Here is a 21336-nt window from a genome sequence, read left to right on the forward strand (position 1 = left end):
GAAAATGTAGCCGTGTGCAGTAATATTGAAAACTGAGAATGTGACGCATCGTGATATTAAGTTGATAATGATAATCGTAATTGAATTGAATCGTGAAACCAGTGAAGATTCACACCCTTATTTTTAAGATGGCAGTACTGACACACAGAGATTCCAACTATAAACAAAAAGCATAGAAACTGCAATTTTGGTTAAGATGTAAAGTTGTAAAGATTAATTGGGGAAAAAATGTAGATCAAGAATCGTTTTGGAATCGGATCGTGACTCCCAGAATCGGATCGGATCGGATCGTGAAGCGCCTGAAGATTCCCAGCCCTACCGTATAGGAAGATAATATATTCTCGTTCTGTGACAAAAACCACACATCAGCTCACAAAATGAAGTTATTTTAAACACTCGACTGATGTTGTAGGGTAAAATCATGTTGTCCTCTTTAGTTGGACAACGCTTCTGTTTTAAGTTGTTTGGGGCGTGCCGCGCGTGGTTAGTTACAGCGCTTAGAGATCGAGTAGCTTTTACTACTGTGATTGTATAGGTTACATTTAATTTATAAAAAAAAATCAAACTGCCTAATATTTTGAGCGCAACCTGTAATAAAAATACATTAATCTTCAGCATGACGCAGGCCACACAATTAATGCAGACGGCCCACCTGTTGAGTACCCCTGTCTAAGGTATTATTATAGCAAACCTTGAGCACCTGTGACAGTGGAATTTGTAGGTGCAAATAATAGTCTCATATGCGTATTACTGGTAGTAAATTTAGTCACAGAGAAAAGTTTTTTTTTTTTTTTTTTTTTTTTAGGAGTTCCAAATGTTTTTTTTTTACTCTTTCTCTCTAACAAACACAACACAACAGTTACATCATTTAAAATTCTGAGGTGCACAAATCATATTCTACAAATCACAAATTAAGAAACTCATGTGAATGGGGGGCAAAACACATTCACACACCTGAATCAAAAATGTGAAGTCATGAACAAATCTTTGCACATTTGCATATATACAGTCATAGTCAGAATTATTGGCACCCTTGGTAAATATGAACAAAGAAGTCTGTGAAAATAAATCTGCATTGTCAATCCTTTTTGATAAAAGATTAAAAAAAAGTGGGTGGGGGGAAGCTCATTAGGAGTAATTTTTTTTTTCTCTAATACACATTAAATTTGCCTATAATTTACTTAATACCTCTTTGTGTGTATTTGATTGTAAATGCATGTTCTGTGTATATGTTATATGGTTTGTGCTCTAATCATGTATTTGTAACTGTTTATAAACTGTATTGTATAAATAATAAAGAAATTATGACATGAATGTGATGTTTAATAAATTATTACATAATACAGGCAAATTTATCTATGAAGTATGTGAGATTTTTAAAAGAAGCAGAAAAGGTTTATTGTATAACGTCGGTTTACCAACTGAAATCAACATCGTTTCAACGTTAGTGAAGCAAACCAATTAGATCGATTTTATGTTGAATACGTGTTGATTCTATGACGTCGTTTCAACCAACCTAAAATCAACGTCGATTCAACGTTAGGTAAATAAACCAATTGCGTCGATTTTCCGTTAGATTTGAATGGAGCGCCTGACGTTGGATCAACAGCCCGATGACCAAAATGATGCCAGATCGACGTCGGAGATCAACGTCGTTTCGACGCCACGAGAAACATCGATTCTACGTTAATTCAATGTCAGTTTGCTATCTGGGTCACGTAATGACGTAACAACAAAACACTAAAGCAGGGGAGGAGTAGTAATGTTTGCATACGAGACGTGAAAAGAACGGTATATAAACACACAGACATGTCTTTGTTGAATGTATTAACACTTTAACGCGTACGATCACACCGGTGTGATTAGAACGTTCAGTGCGTCACGTCATCAACTGCTGAATTCAAATCTGCTTTCTGCTTTCTTTTTTTTATATGGTTTTCAACCATATAATGCTAATTTTAGATTTCAGACATTTAAATACACATAAGTTCTACCAAAATCATACATTTATAGTTTGTAAAATATACGCTGATGTCTATGGAAGCAGCAATAATGATCCTTACAAATATAATCTGACGACATGTTTTATTGATATCATAGATTGTGTAGATAACTTTAAAGTTTACTCTGCTCTTCTCCCAGTTTACTGGAGACTTACTTTAACTTGTTTTGGGAGGAGAGGATGAATTTACGTGTTGTAAATCCCACAGCTGGGATTCAGCGTGAACAAACATGGCGGCGCCCATCACCCGGTATAGATCAACTAACACGATCATTATAAAAGTGTTTAAACAACCAAATACATTTACTTGCACATATTTCAGAATCGGAATATCAGATATTTCATAATATAGCGAGTATGTTTGTGAATATTAATATTTAAAAAAGGAAAAACGAAATAAAAGCAATCCATGTGTCATACAGCGCTATTAGAGCTGCGGTGTGTCACATGACAAGCATGACACGTCGCCATGGAAACAATAAGGCTATAAGTTCTAAAATAACGGTCGCCTAAAAAAACTCACGCTGGGGGCTCAGCTAGAATATTTTAAACTCACGTGTGAAAGGGTTAAGCAATATATTAAGTGTAGAGGAGAGAAAATTAACCTAAAGTATGGCTCTAATCAGGCTAGTATCGATCCAATACCAATACCAACGTTGGTATCGATTCTATCGATATTAGGATCGATCCGCCCACCCCTACCCTTGATATAGACTGATTGTCACGACAGCTTCAGCTCACACATCAGTAACACACAAAATTTTGGAATCTTATTTTTGTTGACAATCCACTTCAATGAAACATGTATGTTAAGTATATTCCTCTGCGGACGTCCCGACCTTTGTGCGTTCTTTTTTTCTCAGAATGTACCAAACTGTTGATTTGGCCACTCTAAATGTTCCTGTTATCTCTCTGATGGATTTGTTTTGTTTTTAAAGCCCAACAATTGTCTGTTTCACCTGCATGGAGAGCTCCTTTGCCTGCATGATGTGGGTTCAGAGCAACAGCTTCCAAATGAAAATGGCATACTTAGGGTGTACTCAGACTAGGGGTTTTGAACCATGCCTGAGCACGTTTGACCACCAAAGCTCGGTTCGTTTGACTAGTGTGATCACTCCGTCCGTTTAGCCATCCCTGGCTCGGTTGAAAGAGGTTCAGTTGGGTGTGGTACGCATGTAGTGTGAGTGGTAACTGTGCCGGAGCGCGGAACTTCTGATACGTGCAGTACAATTGCGTGAACATTTCAGAACGGCAAAAGTGATAGATCTGTTAATCAATATATTGTGAGAGAAGACTCAAAATAATAAACCACAAAGTTAACAAAACAATGCATTCCACTGTGCTGAGAGAGAGCGCTTCTCTGCTGCCTTCACGTGCTATCAGAAACTTCCTATTTCCCACTTGAAGTCATGATCACATGCTCATGACATTCAAGAGATTTGTTATCGGAAAGAGTAAAATGTAATATTACATTGGTTGATAATCATAAACATTCACTATGCTAGATAGTCAACTTGATACAATTCTGGAATTTCAGTCAAATACATGCTTATTTCACTGTTTATAATACATACAATATGCTTCAAATGCCTACATAGAAATAGGCAGTACTTTAACAAAACAAGGTGATGTAGTTGTTGTTTAAAAAAAAAAAAGAATAATAAAGAATAGCATTGACAGCAGTAATCATTGTCCCCTCCAACATGTTTAAAGTTTATGGCCCGCATAACTCGGAAACTCGAGTATCAAAATAATCTCAGAGTAGTAAATACGACTTCAGAGGTCGTTCATCTCCAATTTCCGATTAGGAAACACATATTTACAATAGTTCCAATAGCACTTGAAGGCAGCATAAAGCGTGCTCCAGCCCAGAACGTAAAGTTCAATGTGAGTGCAGGCCAGTGGGGAAGTGAGGAGGGGGGACAATCACGCTCGGGCTGGGTTCAAGGCAACCGTCCCTAGTGTGAGTACACCCTTATACTGTGGTCGTGCTGGTAGTGACGTCATAGGCTATTGCCGGCCAATGCTACTGTCGTGTTTAGACATTTGCTTCAGATACCAGTCAAACTGAAGGTGTTCCCCATAGCGACCGCTAGATGATGCAGTTTGAGTTCCGTTGGGAGGGAACTGAATTTAAACTTTAAAACTAACCAAAGATGCAGAGTTTGAATGCTTTGAACCTGAAATGTTTTAAAAAGCAACTGGGTAACTGATGCAGAGATTTATAAAGCATAATTTTCCCATCACTAGCACCTCAATAAGGCTGTTAGGTCTCAGAATCCAGATCACAATCAGCCACGACACCTGACACCAACATCAAACACCCCCTATTTAAGCAAGATAAGCTTTATTGACATTCACTGTTTACACACAGCACACTAGATAAAAAGAACTGATAATATAACATAAAAAGATGTAATTCTGAACATGGTCATCAAGTGGGACTACACTTCTGAGAATAGACAACTGAACAATGATAACGCATACAAAACATGCAATGTTTCACACAATTCTGAATCTAACTAGCAAAGGACAAACCAACAAACGTTTCACATAATTACAAAGTCTCAGAGTAAATGTACACAAACCCAGCCAGAGGTCTTATAAATGCAAAGCTTGCTGGGTAACTGACAGGACAACTATATAAAGTGTGAGGGTCTCTTTAAATCAGGAGTGTGTGTGTGTGTGTGTGTGTCTTTTTTCCTTGTCACAGGCTTTTCACATGATGTGTCAGAGAAACTGAGGAACCCTCACAAACTACAAATCCAGCATAGAGAGATTCAGTGAATGTGGAGCTGAATGTGTGCAAGTGTGTGAGTGTGTCAGAGATGCTGTAGAAGGACAGAGTGCTGGCCGACGTGTCAACATACACTCCTACTTTCTTAGAGGAGCGCAAAGGGACACGTATGACAGTGAACTTCTTATTGTGACGAACAGTAAAACCAAAATCAGAGCAGATCAGACTCCAAGAATATTTATTGGATCCAAACCAACAATCGTCACTCCCTCCTTTCCTGCTGATAGCTTTATATGTGACTGACATATCAGCATCTTGTCCACTCCATTCAGCCTCCCAGTAACAGCGTCCAGACAGACTCTCTTGACACAGAACCTGAATACACTCATCAAATCTCTCTGGATGATCAGAATATAACTGATCCTCTTTCACATGCATCACCTTTTTGTTCTCCTCGGACAAAATGAGATGAGTGTTTGCTGTGTTTGGATTCAGTGTGAGATCACAGGCATCTAAATACAAAAAGAAACAATTATAACAAAACAACAACAATCACTAAAGGTGTGTGTCTGTGTTTGCAGACATACATTTGTGTAGTCCTGCTGTAATCCTGAACTCTCCTCCATGATCCACACTATAAGAAACACAGAATGTCACATTCTGATATGATCCGTGAACACACACACACACACACAGAGAGAGAGAGAGAGAGAGTAGTGTGATTATTTCTGCTCAACATACTTGAGTTTGTCTAATGTGCAGTTTGGATAGTTGAGTATCTCAGACAACAGCTTGACTCCAGAATCTCCTGGGTGATTGTAGCTCAGATCCAGCTCTCTCAGGTGTGAGGGGTTTGAAGTCAGAGCTGAAGATAAACAACCACAGCCTTCCTCTGTCACCATACAGCCAGACAACCTACAAACACACACAGCAACAGTCCATATGGCATTTGTTTGGTTTGGCAATCAGACATATACGTAAATGCTTGTATCTGTAATCTTTGAGAGTACAGGGCTGCTTTTCCCAAAACCTTGTTAACGCTACATCGTTCTTAAGTTATACCTTAAGTTGTACATTGTCGTTAATACGTGTTTCTTGAAACATTCTAAGTTAATTATACCTTCTGTAAGTCATACTTTCATAAGCATCTGTCAATTATATGTTTTTCATGCTTTTATTGAGTAGGTCATGCAATAACAGAAATTATAAATGATAAATTACCCTTTTTAATGAGGTGACAGGTTCACACACTCATTTCAAAATTATATCAAATATGCAGGGTTGGGTTTATTTGCACTCTTACCACAATGTTTTTCTGTTGGACTTGTGTAAAAGTTTTTTCCTTCTTTTGTTAAAAGTTAAATTATTAAGCAGTGTCTCATGTATTTTTTCCCCCTTGTATTTTATATGGTGACCACTAGGAGGTGCTCTTGGCATACATTTTTCTTTCTTGATTTTCTTCCCTGACGTGATGTTGCAAAGCGAAAGTAAACATTTCATGTAAGTTTGTTGCTTTCTAACAGGAAAAAAATCTGTCTTTATTTAAAATCATCACTTTTATAAAGAACACAGCTTTCTCACATAATACACTGAAGCAGCCCCTGCATAGAGAGAATAATCCATTCTCGAGCCATCAATATCAATCAATTCAGCACCACCGCCATGGACAGCACCTGGTAACGTCGCATGTAAGAAGGTATACCATTAGCAACCTCTTATGGTATAGTTCGGGAACACACCTAGAAAAGGTATACCTTTAGTTAAGACATGCCTTTAGAGTCTTTGCAGCACACTAAGAGACAACGTTATTGGGAAAAGCACCCCAGATGATTATCTCATTCAGATGTAATTTGACTTATGCATTTCATTTACCTTACACTCTACATCAGAGGTTTCAACCTTGCTCCTGGGGACGCACTGTCCTGCAAAGTTCCAACCTGTTTCAGAACACCTGTATGTTTATCTTCAAGCCATCCCAAAGAGCCTGATTAGCTGCTTCAGGTGTGTTTGATTAGAGTTGGAGCTAAACTCTGCAGGACAGTGGGTCTCCAGGAGCAGGGTTGAAGATCTCTGCTCTATATGTAATAATTATTTAAAATGATGGGGAAAAGGCAAATAAACACATTATGGCACAAATTGCTACTTACGAGAGCTATAAAGAGTCGCAAAAGCTATTTAAACATTTACCTAGGCTTCTTGGGGCTGTTTTCTTCAAAATGAGTCTGGTCTGTGAGCTTGCATGGACAAATGGCCCTCCTAATATGTGTCAGGTGTTCAGATTGTAAAACATGCAATGCAACCATAGGTTACAATTTTTTTTTTATGATTTTGGAAAATGTGTTAATGTTGACAGATGATGAAGAGATGATCACACTCAAAGCTGATGATTGCAAGTTTAGACACTTCCATAAAGCTTCTAGTCCACTCAGAGGCATATATCCTTTTCATAATCTGGTGAGGGAGACACATTAAAGTGGAAGTGAAGCAGTCTGTCAAGTTTACATTATTTTGTAAACTGATTTCCACTTGAATTAAAAAAAAAATATATAAAACAAACACAATTAATGTAACAATTTTAATGAAAAAGGGATGTTTTGCTATAGCTTTTGGGGCAAGGGCGCCACCATCTTAAATACCACAGTGTGTGACATCACAGGGTTGGTTCGCTCCCTTAGCTGATGAGGTAATATAAGCATTTCTTTACTTTTTGTACAAACACTTCTTTTAAAATGGAGGAAGACGAACTTGAAAGGGCTATGGAGCACATAGTAAATCCGATGGCTTATGCATTTGAGCCGATACGGTGAGGGGAATGAGCACTACGACTGTTACAGGTGGAAAATAGTGAACCCGCTGGTTTGGGATGAAGAGCGGGTTGGAAACAATTTGTGGTGTAAGTGTGGACGGTGTGCGCCGATGCCCACCGTGTTAGAGTCCATCTGCTGTCAGGAGGCCAATCTGGACCATGTATTGCGTGGTCACTCCTGCATGGTGCGTACATTTAACATACAGTACTATGCCGGGAGGTTGACGTGTTGGAGGTGGCAATGCTTTCTCTTAAAGATGTCTGAGCGGAAACACTGGAGCATCCTGTTAACAGCAGGTAAGCTAATTGTATTTGCAGGTAAACATAAAATGTTACATACCACTACTGGTGAATGAGCCAGTGTAATGCAAATAAGTCTGAAAGGTCTGATATAACAATACAATGCCAAGTGAATGATATTGTATGAAGCGTTGTTTGTTTACATCACGTTGTGCCTCACGTTATGAAAACAATGTTTGGGATACCATGATCAAAACTTTGTGATGTAGACAGTTTGATTTTGGTGAAAACCAAAAACATTTCTTCACTTTTAATAAAGTACATTAAAAAAGGAGTAATAAAAGAGAAATCGCAACACCCATGAACAACCCGAATTCCGGAAAAGTTGGGACATTTTATAAATTTGAATAAAATAAACTAAAAGAATTTCAAATTACATGAGCCAATATTTTATTTACAATAGAACAGATAACATAAATGTTTAAACAGAGAAATTGCACAATTTTATGCACAAAATGAACTCATTTCAAATTTGATGCCTGCTACAGGTCTTAAAATAGTTGGAACGGGTGCATGTTTACCATGGTGTAGCATCTCCTCTTCTTTTCAAAACGTCTGGGCATCGAGGTTATGAGTGTCTGGAGTTTTGGTGTTGGAATTTTGTCCCATTCTTGCCTGATATACTGTAGGTTTCCAGCTGCTGAAGAGTTCGTGGTCATCTTTGACATATTTTTCGTTTAATGATGCACCAAATGTTCTTTATAGGTGAAAGATCTGGACTGCAGACAGGCCAATTCAGCACCCAGACTCTTCTACTACGAAGCCATGCTGTTTTAATAACTGCAGTATGTGGTTTTGCATTGTCCTGCTGAAATACACAAGGCTTTCCCTGAAATCTGTCATCTGGAGGGGAACATATGTTGCTCTAAAACCTTTATATACCTTTCAACATTCATAGTGCCTTCCAAAACATGCAAGCTGCTCATATCGTATGCACTTATGCACCCCCATACCATCAGAGATGCTGGCTTTTGAACTGAACGCTGATAACATGCTGGAAGTTCTCCTCCTCTTTAGCCCGGAGGACATGGCGTCTGTGATTTCCAACAAGAATGTCAAATTTGGACTCGTCTCACCATAGAACACTTTTCCACTTTGAAACAGTCCATTTTAAATGAGCCTTGGCCTACAGGACACGACGGTGCTTCTGGACCATGTTCACATATGGCTTCCTTTTTGCATGATAGAGCTTTAGTTGGCATCTGCAGATGGCACAGCGGATTGTGTTTACCGACAGTGGTTTCTGGAAGTATTCCTGGGCCCATTTAGTAATTTCAATGACAGAATCATGCAGTGTTGTCTGAGGGCCCGAAGACCACGGGCATCCAACAAAGGTCTTCGGCCTTGTTCCTTATGCACAGATTTCTCCAGTTTTTCTGAATCTTTTGATGATGTTGCACTGTGGATGATGAGATTTGCAAAGCCTTTGCAATTTGACGTTGAGGAACGTTTCTTTTTACGGACTCTTTCACAGATTGGAGAGCCTCTGCCCATCTTTACTTCTGAGAGACTCTGCCTCTCTAATACATCCCTTTTATAGCTAATCATGTTACAGACCTGATGTCAATTCACTTAATTAGTTGCTAGATGTTCTCCCAGCTGAATCTTTTCAAAATGTCTTGCTTTTTCAGCCCTTTGTTGCCCCCGTGCCAACTTTTTTGAGAGCTGTAGCAGGCATCAAATTTGAAATGAGCTCATTTAGTGGATAAAGTGTAAAAATTTCTCTGTTTAACAAACAATCAAAAAGCGTCCCAACATTTCCAGAATTCGGGTTGTAACATCATATAATATCAGATTTACTAAATAATTCAATATATTAGTATGTACATCACCTGTGTTGAAAAATGTATTGTAATCCAAATTTAATAAATACATGAATGACTAATATATTTGCTTTTCCATTAGTCTCTTTCGGTTGACTGCATGCAGACAATTTACGCTTTGGGCCAGAGGGCATTTGAGAAGAAGAACCGGATCCCTATTCCAGCTCTATTAGGGCTGTTTTTCCCTCCGTGGAATATCATGGATTTGAATATGCATACCTGTATGATTTGTAAGCATACAATGTTTGCCATTACAGATGATTAACAATAATATTTTATTGACTCTAATGAACATTTGAAGGTTTACTATCAATAAATTATTATTATTATTATTACTATAATGACTCTCTGACAATGAACTGACCTCAGACTTTAGATATTACAATTTTGGGAACAATGATAAATAATGCCTCCAAGTTAAAGCAATTCTTGTTGGCAATGAAAGACCAAACTATAAGATTAAAGACTAATATATATATATATATATATATATATATATATATATATATATAGTATAACATATATACATGGGTGATTTAAACAATAAAGGTTGGTGAGTGGATCTCAAAACAAAAACATAAAAATGACTTCAAAAACAAGAAAATCTATAGAACTTATATTATGTTATGTATAGTCATAGAACAATCATTACATTTTATATTGTAATTATATAGAAATCATGTATGCTGCCATCAGATGTCACTTTAACTTGTCAACTCATCATCTATTTGTTTTGCTTTTCCACAATGTGCAGTGTTACAGGGCTATGAGGATGCAAATCTACTCAGATGCCTGGCAACAGTTTCTGTTTTTCTGGCTTTTCTACACCTTTGTGCTGGGCCAGGGTTGTGAGAGTCTCAGTTTTCAGCTCATGCAATGTTGCTTGGATAGATGTTGATTTACACCTATTGATCACATTTGCCACAATGTTCCTCTTGAAACTATAGTCCTTGTCCACCTTCAGTGGTGTCACCACAAACCACTGAGCAGCCTTGGAATACTGTTTTTTATGTTGCTCCTCCCCTTTCTTTGTTTTAGCCGTCTCTCTGTTCACATTGTTGTTGTGATCTAATGCTGCAACACGTAGACGTGCCTCTAAACTTTCCCTCAGAAATCTCTTCCTCTTTGTGGTATACGTTGTATACAGGGCGTGAAGACTATCTAGCTGTCCGGTGTGAATGCCTAGTGTGGTTTTCTCCAATTTGTTTAGGAGCTGCTTGTCAAGCACTACCTTCTGCAGGTGCTGAAAGGCAGCAGAGCTATGATGGAGCCATGGACGCTTACTTTCTTCCTCGGGTGTATGCAGGGTGCTCACATTTGGTCATTGTTTGTTTGTTTTGTTTGTTTTTTTATTTGACAAAATGTAAAACATAATACAAAAAAAGTCCAAAAAGACTAGTTCATACACATTTCAAAACTGTTGAGGATAAAATACACAAAAAAGCCTTCAGCTTATTTCCATTGTGGTCCTCTGTATTAAAAAATGGACGAACAAATCATAAATGGAATTCAATCCACATCAAGTTCAGAATCTCACCACATAAACTTCAAAACATCAATGATAAAATAACCATTTTTTAACTTCCCTTCTAAAACTACTATCAACTTGTATCTCTTGGATACACCCATGTAATTTATTCCACTCAACCGAGCTAGTAAATAAAAAAGACTTTCTTCCCATTTCACTCCTAAACCTACAAGGATAAATATTATTACTACTCGCCCTTGTAGAATGACAGTGAACCTCTTACAAATACATAATAATCTAACAGATATTTTGGAACCATTTTCTTTAATATCTTAAACACCATCACTAGTTTTAAAAAAGTTACCCTTTTTTCGACCTTTAAAAAACTAATTTGCCTATAATGTTCATCTGGCAAATCAGTGGATGTACTTTCAAAATAACCCTACACAACATATTTTGAGCAGTCATCAAGTTTCAGTATCTAAAAAAGCCTGTTTTTGCAGATCTAACAGTACCATCCCACTTAACTTCCCTTTATCCATCTCTTTCCTTATATAATCTGTTAAATATAAAATAGTTGTCTCAGTAGAGTGTTTTCTCCTAAAACCAGATTGAAACTCATACAATATATTATGTTTAAGAAGATAGTCTTCAATCTGCTCAAAAATAATCTTTTCCATCACTTTTGATAAAACACTCAGAATTGACACCGGCCTATAATCATTACACTCAGACCTACTACCTTTTTTAAAAAGAGGAATAACTCTTGCTTGTTTAAACTCATCAGGAACCTTACCTTGGCAAATTGAAAGATTTATAATATGGGTAATCATTGGAGAAATAAAATTGGCTGAATCCTTTAGAAACTTCACTGGAATAGTATCTAACCCTGTTGCTTTACTACTTTTAAGATTTACAAATTTTTAAAAACGTTACTCTCCTTGACTTTAGTGAACAAAAACCTCCCGGCATAATACCACATTTAGCATAATACTCCTTAACTAATTTATCATTAAATATACCGATTTGTGCTGGTAGCTCATTTACCAATTTTTCTGCAACCGTAGTAAAACTCTATTAAAATGATTTCACTTTTAAAAGCAGAATACTGTGATCAACTGTATCAAAACTCTTTTGCAGATCTAACAGTACCATCCCACTTAACTTCCCTTTATCCATCTCTTTCCTTATATAATCTGTTAAATATAAAATAGTTGTCTCAGTAGAGTGTTTTCTCCTAAAATCAGATTGAAACTCAAAAATAATCTTTTCCATTACTTTTGATAAAACACTCAGAATTGACACCGGCCTATAATCATTACACTCAGATCTACTACCTTTTTTAAAAAGAGGAATAACTCTTGCTTGTTTAAACTCATCAGGAACCTTACCTTGGCAAATTGAAAGATTTATAATATGGGTAATCATTGGAGAAATAAAATTGGCTGAATCCTTTAGAAACTTCACTGGAATAGTATCTAACCCTGTTGCTTTACTACTTTTAAGATTTACTAATTTCTTAAAAATGTTACTCTCCTTGACTTTAGTGAACGAAAAACCTCCCGGCATAATACCACATTTAGCATAATACTCCTTAACTAATTTATCATTAAATATACCGATTTGTGCTGGTAGCTTATTTACCAATTTTTCTGCAACCGTAGTAAAAAATCTATTAAAATGATTTGCTACCTTTAACTGATCGGATATCAACCTTCCATCAACATTAAGGCTAATTTTAGAACATTTTATCTTAGTCTTTTCCTGATACCCGAATTCATTTAATACTCTCCATAATTTTTTATAATCCTGCTTTATTTCACTAATCTTATCCTTAAAAAAAAATTTTTTAGCCTCTTTTACCTTATCTCTTACCTCATTCCTTTTGCGTTGAAATGCCTCAAAATTATCATTATTTCTATCCCTTTTAAAAACCTTAAAACTATCATTACGCTCCTTAATTGCCTTTAAAATACTATCCTTCATCCAAGGTTCAGTCCTTTGCTTAATTCTTATTTCCTTATAAGGTGCAACCTTACTCAAAACCTCTAAAAAATTCATCTTAAACCTATCCCAGGCCATATCCACATCATCACATAGTAACACTGCAGTCCAATCAACCTGTATTTTTTAAAAGATCTCAATTTTACTGTATTATGTTGCTTTATAGCATCTCTCTTAGATTTCCTGATTACATATACTATACAATGATCACTAATACCAGCATCCAAAACACCACTTCTACAAATCTTACAATTATCAGATACCAATATAATGTCAATGACGGTTTCAGTTTTAGGTGTAATTCTAGTAGGATCCACAATAATCTGTTTCAACACATATGATTCACAAAATAAATTAAAATGTTTATACATTGAAGTATCATGTTTTTGCATATCTGTATTTAAATCCCCTATGATTATTAACTCTTGACCAATATTAAAATTAGAAGCACTTAAAATCTCATCAAGTCTCTCATAAAAATCATTTTGATCAGGTGGACGATAGCAAATACCCACTAAAATCGGTTTACTCTTAGGTAAAAAAATATCCAGCCAAACAGCTTCAATAGCAGCACTATCCAAGTCTTTTCTCTCCTTAAACACGACATCTGATCTAATATATGCACACACTCCACCACCCTTGCGATTCCTATCGCTTCTTAACAAACAGTAATTTGCTATATATATTTCTGCGTCCAATATTGAGTCATCCAACCATGTTTCACTGCAACCAAACAGAGACACATTGGAGTCCTGACATAAATGCCGCAAATCACTTATCTTTGGAAGCAGACTCCTGACATTGAGATGAACCATGTGCAATCCCTTCAAAGAACCGATGTCCCTCATTTCGTTGATCTCCGAAGTCCTTTGATCCCGTGAAAGCTGTGCGACTTCCTCAACAGACCCGACTCTGGGCCTCGTTGTCCTCGAAGTCCTGCCACCTTCCTCAGATGTAGAAAACACATCCACCACACCATTCTCCATTTGAATTTCATCTCGTGTTTCAAAACAAGGAAGCAAATCTCTCCAACAATCCGCTATAGAACTCCATTCCATGGCAATTTCCGAAATTGTCTCACCAGATACCCAGTTGTGCACATTGGTAGTTGTAAGGGAGCCAGTGGTGTATCAACTGCCAAAAAAAAGAGGCCCAAGGATGTTCTAAAGAGTATACACCACTGTCCCAAATGCACCGGCGGATGGAGGTGTAAAAATAAGGTGACGTGACAAAGGAGTCAAAAAAAAATTCAGAGTTTATTCCCAGGAGTGCAAAAATGAAGGTTTCCTTCTAGCGTGCAAAATATATTTACAATGAAAATTCAAAACATAAAAACAAACTGATCAAACACCCATTTGGCTATGTCAAACAAATTGACCCAAAAGACAGCGATTCCAAAATCAACTCCCCACTCACTCTACGAGTGTCTTAACAAATCTGAGAGGCCATCTTAAAAAAGACAAAGCCCCTCCTACTTGGACTAAACCATTTAGTAACTAAAGGTAATAAAGAAAAATTTAAGAAAACAAATAAATTTATTTTAACAATAACAAAAGAGGTAAATTGTTATAATGACAAAAACCACAAAAATTTGAAACAAGACAAACTCAATTAATTATTACTGCTTAACAATTCCCAACCCAGAATTAAGCAGATCACCAACATCCCCCTTCCTACATGAGTACAATAAAACATACCATCTATTGGCGGGAATTGGAACTTCAAAATGGCGAGCATTTACTGTAACCGGGTTTGCTTGTTTGACATGGGAAACTGTTTCAATACGTAAGTACTATTGTTTATAATATGTAATTTGTTATACAGAAACAATAAACATTTAAGATGATCACGGGTCTCGCTTTACTTCTTAACACAACACAATACATAAATCAACATAAAAGTTATGAATCATTAAATGTCAAATTTAGAAAGAAATTACATAAGGACAGGAACAACATTACATAACACACGATCAATGACCCACATATCTGTGTTAACTGGTGTTTAATTTGCGCAAAACAGAGAGTATGCATGTATGCATGTATGTTCACAGTCCCGTGTCAAAGTAAGAGTCCTTTTCATTATAACAGTCTCTAGTCACAGAGCCTCACTGTGACAGTAGTGATGCAGTATTAAAATCCACTTCTCTTTTAACTTCGTCACACTACCCTCACATGTTGTGACACAAAACCAGAGGTGGTTTGTTATCATTCTGATCCGCTCTAACAGCTCTTCATTATGGCACTGCAGCAGTTGTTTTTTGACAGACTTCACAATGTGCCAAAGGTCATACTCATGCTGTATTGATTCATATTACTGATGCATGACTTTCTGCACTGATGGGTGGCAGTTGGTTGCCAAAACAGATATGGTCACACCATAATCTCCCAGCTTGGAAAGGCACCTCTCCAAACCGTCCACCTCAAGCCAATAACTGTTCCTCACCTCGGTCACTTTTACAGTTTCCTGTGCCACTACCAACTTTGACTTAATGTCCAAGAGTGAGTAGGTTCCATATGACGCATTATGACCTGGGCTGTCATATCTGCAGTCTCCTGATACAATTAGTGGCTCATCACATAAAGTGCTCAGTACAGCCTCATTGTGTACTGTCCAGGCATTGTTGACCTCTGGGATGATGTAGGCCTTCTGTATGTTGAACCACTGCCTTTTTGATATGGTTGTCAGACCAATGGTGTCACATACCTCCATGAATGGACTGCACTTGTTTCCAGTGACTAACACAGCAGCAGGGACAGAACCATTGCATTCCATTATTCCTCCAACTAATGGCTGAGAATGCCACATATAATTATGGCCATCAATGCATTCTGTGGTTATCCTAAGGCCAAATCCACATTCAAAGACTCTTGGTGGCCTCACCAGATATTTGCCACAACCCTCCCAATGGCACACATGAAAGAGCTTCAGCAGTTCTCCTGTAGAGACAAAACTTCCTTTCTTGTAAAATATTTGGTTCCTCATTCTCAATATCACTGACACTTTCATCCTCACTATTGATGATTCCCTCCCCTGCCAAGTCAAACTCATCATCATAATCTTGACTCTCGTCCATTGATCTTTCTTCCTCAGAGTCTTCGCAGCCCTCACTTATAAAGTCAAGATAATAAGATGATAGTGCTCTAGCTGCGGAGAGGTCTTCCACAGATGTACTATATGAATAGTCATTCTTTACTATTAGGTTGGTAAGAATGTCATCTGTCAAACTGCCTGTGCAAATGTACTGCTTATTGTCTCTCTCTTCTGTACCCTGTTCAGATGCATCAGTCTGGGTGCAGACACTGCCTGTCTCCTGCTTTATCTCCTCTCTGATGTCAACTTCTGGGACTTTGCTGCTAGCCACTAGCTGCATGCATGTCTGCCTAACCTGTAAACACAATCTGAGGTTTATATTTAGCCAAATAATGTTGATTGCCATGACATAAAAGACCTTAAATCCTGACTAGTAAATCATATTAAAATCATATTCCTTTTTGTTGTGTTATTCTTATAAATATTATCATAAGAATAGGCCCAATGTGTAAACGCTGAGGATGTGGACTGCGCTTTTGATGGACATTAAACAAAATTAACAAAAATGTGATGCAAATGACACAGAATTGTATTTTATACAACATTTGCAATATCTACCTGACTTGCACTAATGTACACTACAGTGTAGCATAATAAAATATAAAATAAAAAAATTATAAAACTTTGACCAGTGTTTACTCAGCAAATAGTCCATGATAGTTGTGGTTATATATTTAGTATCTATTTTGTATTTATATATATATATTCAAGTTACTCTTTACTATTTGTATATGTTTTAATTGAATTGGTTTATTATCTTTTTATTTTTAATTTATTTATTTTAACTCATTCACACACACACACACTCACACTAGTTGCTAGTAACAGATAAACTCATAGCCTAATAACTGTCACCTAGTTGACCAATAAAGGGCCCCATTGCTATTTTCAAGGGAATTGCGGGCTGATAAATTAGGCGAACAAAATTAAGTCAAGACAACTAATATTACCTAAAGTTGGTTTCAAACTTTATTGCACGGAATGCAAAATGATAAAAAGATGATGGCATAGAAGATTATGGAATTGGGAATAATGTTTGGCGATTATCCAATGTATGGAGTCCGGATTGGTAAACATGGAGGCACGGTAAGAAATATTTACTTTGCTGTTTGCATCTGCTTTGATCTCTCGCTTTCTAAAGAATCAAATGCATTTTGTGGAATGACAAATGAGTATTTATACTTCTTGTGGTTTATTTTAATTTCTGACAGTCATTTTGGCAACATTCTGTATAGCTTATGATGGAAATTTTGAGGCAGAGGGATTGTGTCTGAATGTATATCGAGATGGGAGGAAGGGCAACAGGTGAACAGTTCTGCTGACAGGCACTCATATGGAAATTTGATGAAAACTGCTTTTTTTATTATGGACATACTGGATGTCTTAGTATGTTAAGGCTTTTGTGGGTTGCTAAATACCACATATGTCTCTTCATTACCTGACTAGTACATTTTAGAGCCTTTTCCCTGTGGCGGACTGATATTTCTGTGTTACTGTTGTCACAGAATGTCAGGCGGGCGTTAGAGTACGCGTTATAGCCAGATAAATTAAAAACAGACGGAGCAGCTTCAGGTTTAAGTTTGTTGGTGCGGCGAATGACTAAATTGGCCATCTCAAAAGTTTTCTCCTCAATGTAATCTTCCTCCAAAAAATGTTCACTGCATACTCTGGCCTCAGCGCCCATTGGAGGCTTCTTCCTTTTCAGTGCTGCTAGCCAGTAAAGCAATACTGTTCTCCGTTTTAGTGGCTGTTTATGGAAATTAACTCGTTTGCCCTTTGCTTTAACGCTGTAAAAATCTTTTTTTACATACTGGAGCAATACAGTAGTGCCCCCCCTTTTGTTTTCTGATGTGGCTTGTGGTATTTGGCTTTCTAGTCTCCAGCGGTCAGTCCGTTACTTCTACTTTATCTGTTTACTTTACGCAACGGAAACCAACCCTGTGACTTCACACACTGTGGTATTCCAGGATGGCGGTGCCCTTGCCCCAAAAGCTATAGCAAAACATTCCTCTTTCTTTAAAATGATTACATTAATTGTGTTTGTTTATATATTTTTTATTTAAGTGGAAATCAGTTTACAAAATAATGCAAACTTGACTGACTGCTTCACTTCCACTTTAAGCATAACCCACTCAAGCCCCGTAACAGCAACAAAAACATGAACAAACACTAAACGATTGTCTTTTTATTAACTAACATTAACACATGAATGTATTGTTCCATGTTCGTTTGTATACCACGTGCAAGGTTTATGCGCATAGTCTTCTTCTCCATTTTTAGTGTATCTCTGTGGCAGAATTACACAGAGAATTACACCTGCTGGTTTGGCATGTGTACTACATCGTTTTGTGTCGGTTTTGTGGTTTCGTGTGGACGCAGATATTTCTTGAGAGGAAGGTATCCTCTCCAAAAAAGATCGGATAGGAAAAGCTCTGGCTTCGTGTGGACGTAGCCTCAGATTATTAGGATTATTATTTTTTTTATTATTTGGGTTACAAAATATTACATAAAAGGTATTTTGACATGAAATCCATTTAGGAAGAGCTTGTTTATCAAAGTGATACTGAATTTTGCAGTTACCCCAGCAATGGCTCGGTAAGAGAAACTTATTATGACAGAAAGAAAATAGATTTTGAAAAGCACACATTTTGAACATTTGGACCTTCACATATGCACAACAAATCCACAAATTCTCATGTGAATTTATGAATATGCATTTGTCTTACAGTTTAGAATTGCTTGGCCATTGTGAGGAACAAACAGTTATGCAAGAAGGTTTGAAAATGGAAAGAGATTCCGGTAGCACTTTATTTTACATTCCTGTTACTCATGTACATACTATGTTCTTACTTTAGTAATTACAGTAACTAGGTAAAAACTAGGTACTTAACCTGAACTTACCCCTAAACCTAACCCTGCCCCATGTAGTTACCTTATATTACCAGTACTTTCTTAGGTAGGTACACTGTAAGTACATTGTAAGTACATGTACTGTAAAATAAAGTGCAACCGAGATTCCTTTTGGTGTATTTGAAATTGTAAGAGTGGTATTTATGCACTTTTTACATGAAATACCTCAGATTTATTGATTTGTTCAGATATGTGTATAAGGGATCTTTAAATTCAGGTGTGCCAAATTCTGTCTGAAATCCACAAAAAAAATGTGCCTTAGATGAAATACTAGAGCGGGGTGACAAATTTATCTCCTGAAAGGCCAAAGAGTTTAGTTCCAACACTTTTTTTTTTTTTTTTTAAGTTATATTTTTGGGCTTTTATGCCTTTAAATGGACAGGACAGTCGAGAGATGACAGGAAAGCACTGGGAAGAGAGAAGGGAATGGGATCAGCAAAGGACCTCAAGATGGGAATCTAACGCCGGTTTCACACCGCAAGCGTGAGCTTCGCGGCAGCGTCACGTCAGCGTAACTGCAGCTGCAGACTCGCCAGAGTATTCACACTGGAAGCGTTTGTTCAGCGTCACAGCAGCGGCTCCAAAGCGACATATTTCTTTACAAAGACAACTATAAATTTATTTTTAGAAGTTGGTCAGTTATAAACTTGGGGATTCGCTTGTAAATGGTAAACAACAAAAACAGCTCATATCATGTTGTTTCAGTCATACTCAAATATAAAAAGTGCTGTTTATACTGTTTTTTTTAATAATATATACTTTTACCCATAATCTCCATTTCTTATAGAAACTGTCAATAATGAATGAATAATGAATTTCTTATGTAGGCCTACTGTATGTACTCCATTGTAACTTAAGATCCTAAGCAAGATGAATTGTTCGTTGTGAGTTTGATAAAATGCTTTAAGTTATAATTTGCCTATGGCAATTAAAAATGAAAAACACGTTAAAATGGGTAAATCTTCTATACATATTTTTGATTGTTCATTTTCTTTCCTGACATACTCCAATTCATCTTAAAACACACTAGACATGCTTATTCTGTGCATTTTTAGCACCTTTTGTGTGAAATCATATTTATTTTGTCAATCAAAAGTGTGCTGTCACTTTAATTGAGTGTGAGTGGTGCAGCAAAAATAGACTCGGCGCCGAAACCATCGCTGCAGTGCTGCTCACGCACTGCTCCTGCTTGACGCTCACGCGCTGCTCCTGCTGCCGGTGTGAATGCACTCATTTGTTAACATGGGCACTGAAAAAAATATGCGCTGCTCACGCGCCGCTCACGCTTGCGGTGTGAAACCGGCGTAACTCGGGTCGCTGTGAGCACAACTGTCTGCGCTATATATCAACACACTACCCCCGAGGCTATCGGCACCGACTAGTTCCAACACTTTAACATATACCTGTATTTTTCAAATACTGAATACTGGACTGTGGTCCTCAAAAAGTTTGGCACTAGTGGTCTTTGACACACAAGAAATATCTGCTAGTCATATGAAACACAAACCTCAGTATGTTTAGTTGACAATATGAACTCTTCAGTCCAACAGAGAGCTGTTTTACTCCTGAATCCTGCAGGTCATTATTACTGAGGTCGAGCACTCTCAGACGAGAGTTTGATGATTGCAGAACTGAAGACAAACTTTCACAGCACTTACCAGTGAGATTGCAGATGGCCAATCTAAACAGAACAATAAAGCAGAAAGAAATTAACTCTTGTCACAATATCTATTAAATGGCTGAAATTAAATTCTCTGTCTCCGCGAACTGCTTTCAAAATGCGTCACTAAAATGAACTGAAACTCAGCGAATACTCAGCACACAGACATGGGAGTGCTGAGATAAGTCATATCGAAAACAAATATTCTGTGATAAAGTAATCCGTATGAAACCAAAACGATGTTCAGTCTTTCCTGTCTAAATTCATTATCTCTAATGTAATCCCGCCCATGCGCGGCTCGCGCCCTTCATATGTAAATATCCACGTGAGATGCTCGCACATGTTCCATGTTTCTGGAAGAAGACATGCTGAGAGGAATAAGGCAGAATTTCCCTCAAAAGAAGAACAAGATTTCATCCAGTAGAGGAGATCAATCTGATGAATAAGTAATGTTTTTTGCATTAGTTAACATGTTATTTTGACATAAACTTGAACACATTTACTAGTTGGGTTTTTCCCAACATGATGAATGC

At 37.3% G+C, this 21336-nt stretch overlaps 1 protein-coding gene across 2 annotated transcripts in view; it reads right to left on the minus strand.

Annotated features, from left to right (window-relative positions):
* Nucleotides 1–3926: 3926 nt before the first annotated feature.
* The window catches only part of LOC131539547 (NACHT, LRR and PYD domains-containing protein 12-like), a 44105-nt gene continuing 26695 nt past the window's right edge, over nucleotides 3927–21336 (minus strand). For both annotated transcript variants that reach the window (XM_058774177.1, XM_058774176.1), the window contains 4 exons: nucleotides 20651–20824; nucleotides 5481–5654; nucleotides 5327–5373; nucleotides 3927–5251 (listed from right to left, as the gene is read on the minus strand). In XM_058774177.1, the coding sequence (XP_058630160.1) occupies nucleotides 4710–5251; nucleotides 5327–5373; nucleotides 5481–5654; nucleotides 20651–20824 (937 nt within the window). In that variant the 3' untranslated portion in view covers nucleotides 3927–4709. The remainder of the gene's footprint in view (nucleotides 5252–5326; nucleotides 5374–5480; nucleotides 5655–20650; nucleotides 20825–21336) is intronic.

This window comes from Onychostoma macrolepis, chromosome 04, assembly GCF_012432095.1.
Source record: "Onychostoma macrolepis isolate SWU-2019 chromosome 04, ASM1243209v1, whole genome shotgun sequence".
Taxonomy (NCBI): domain Eukaryota; kingdom Metazoa; phylum Chordata; class Actinopteri; order Cypriniformes; family Cyprinidae; genus Onychostoma; species Onychostoma macrolepis.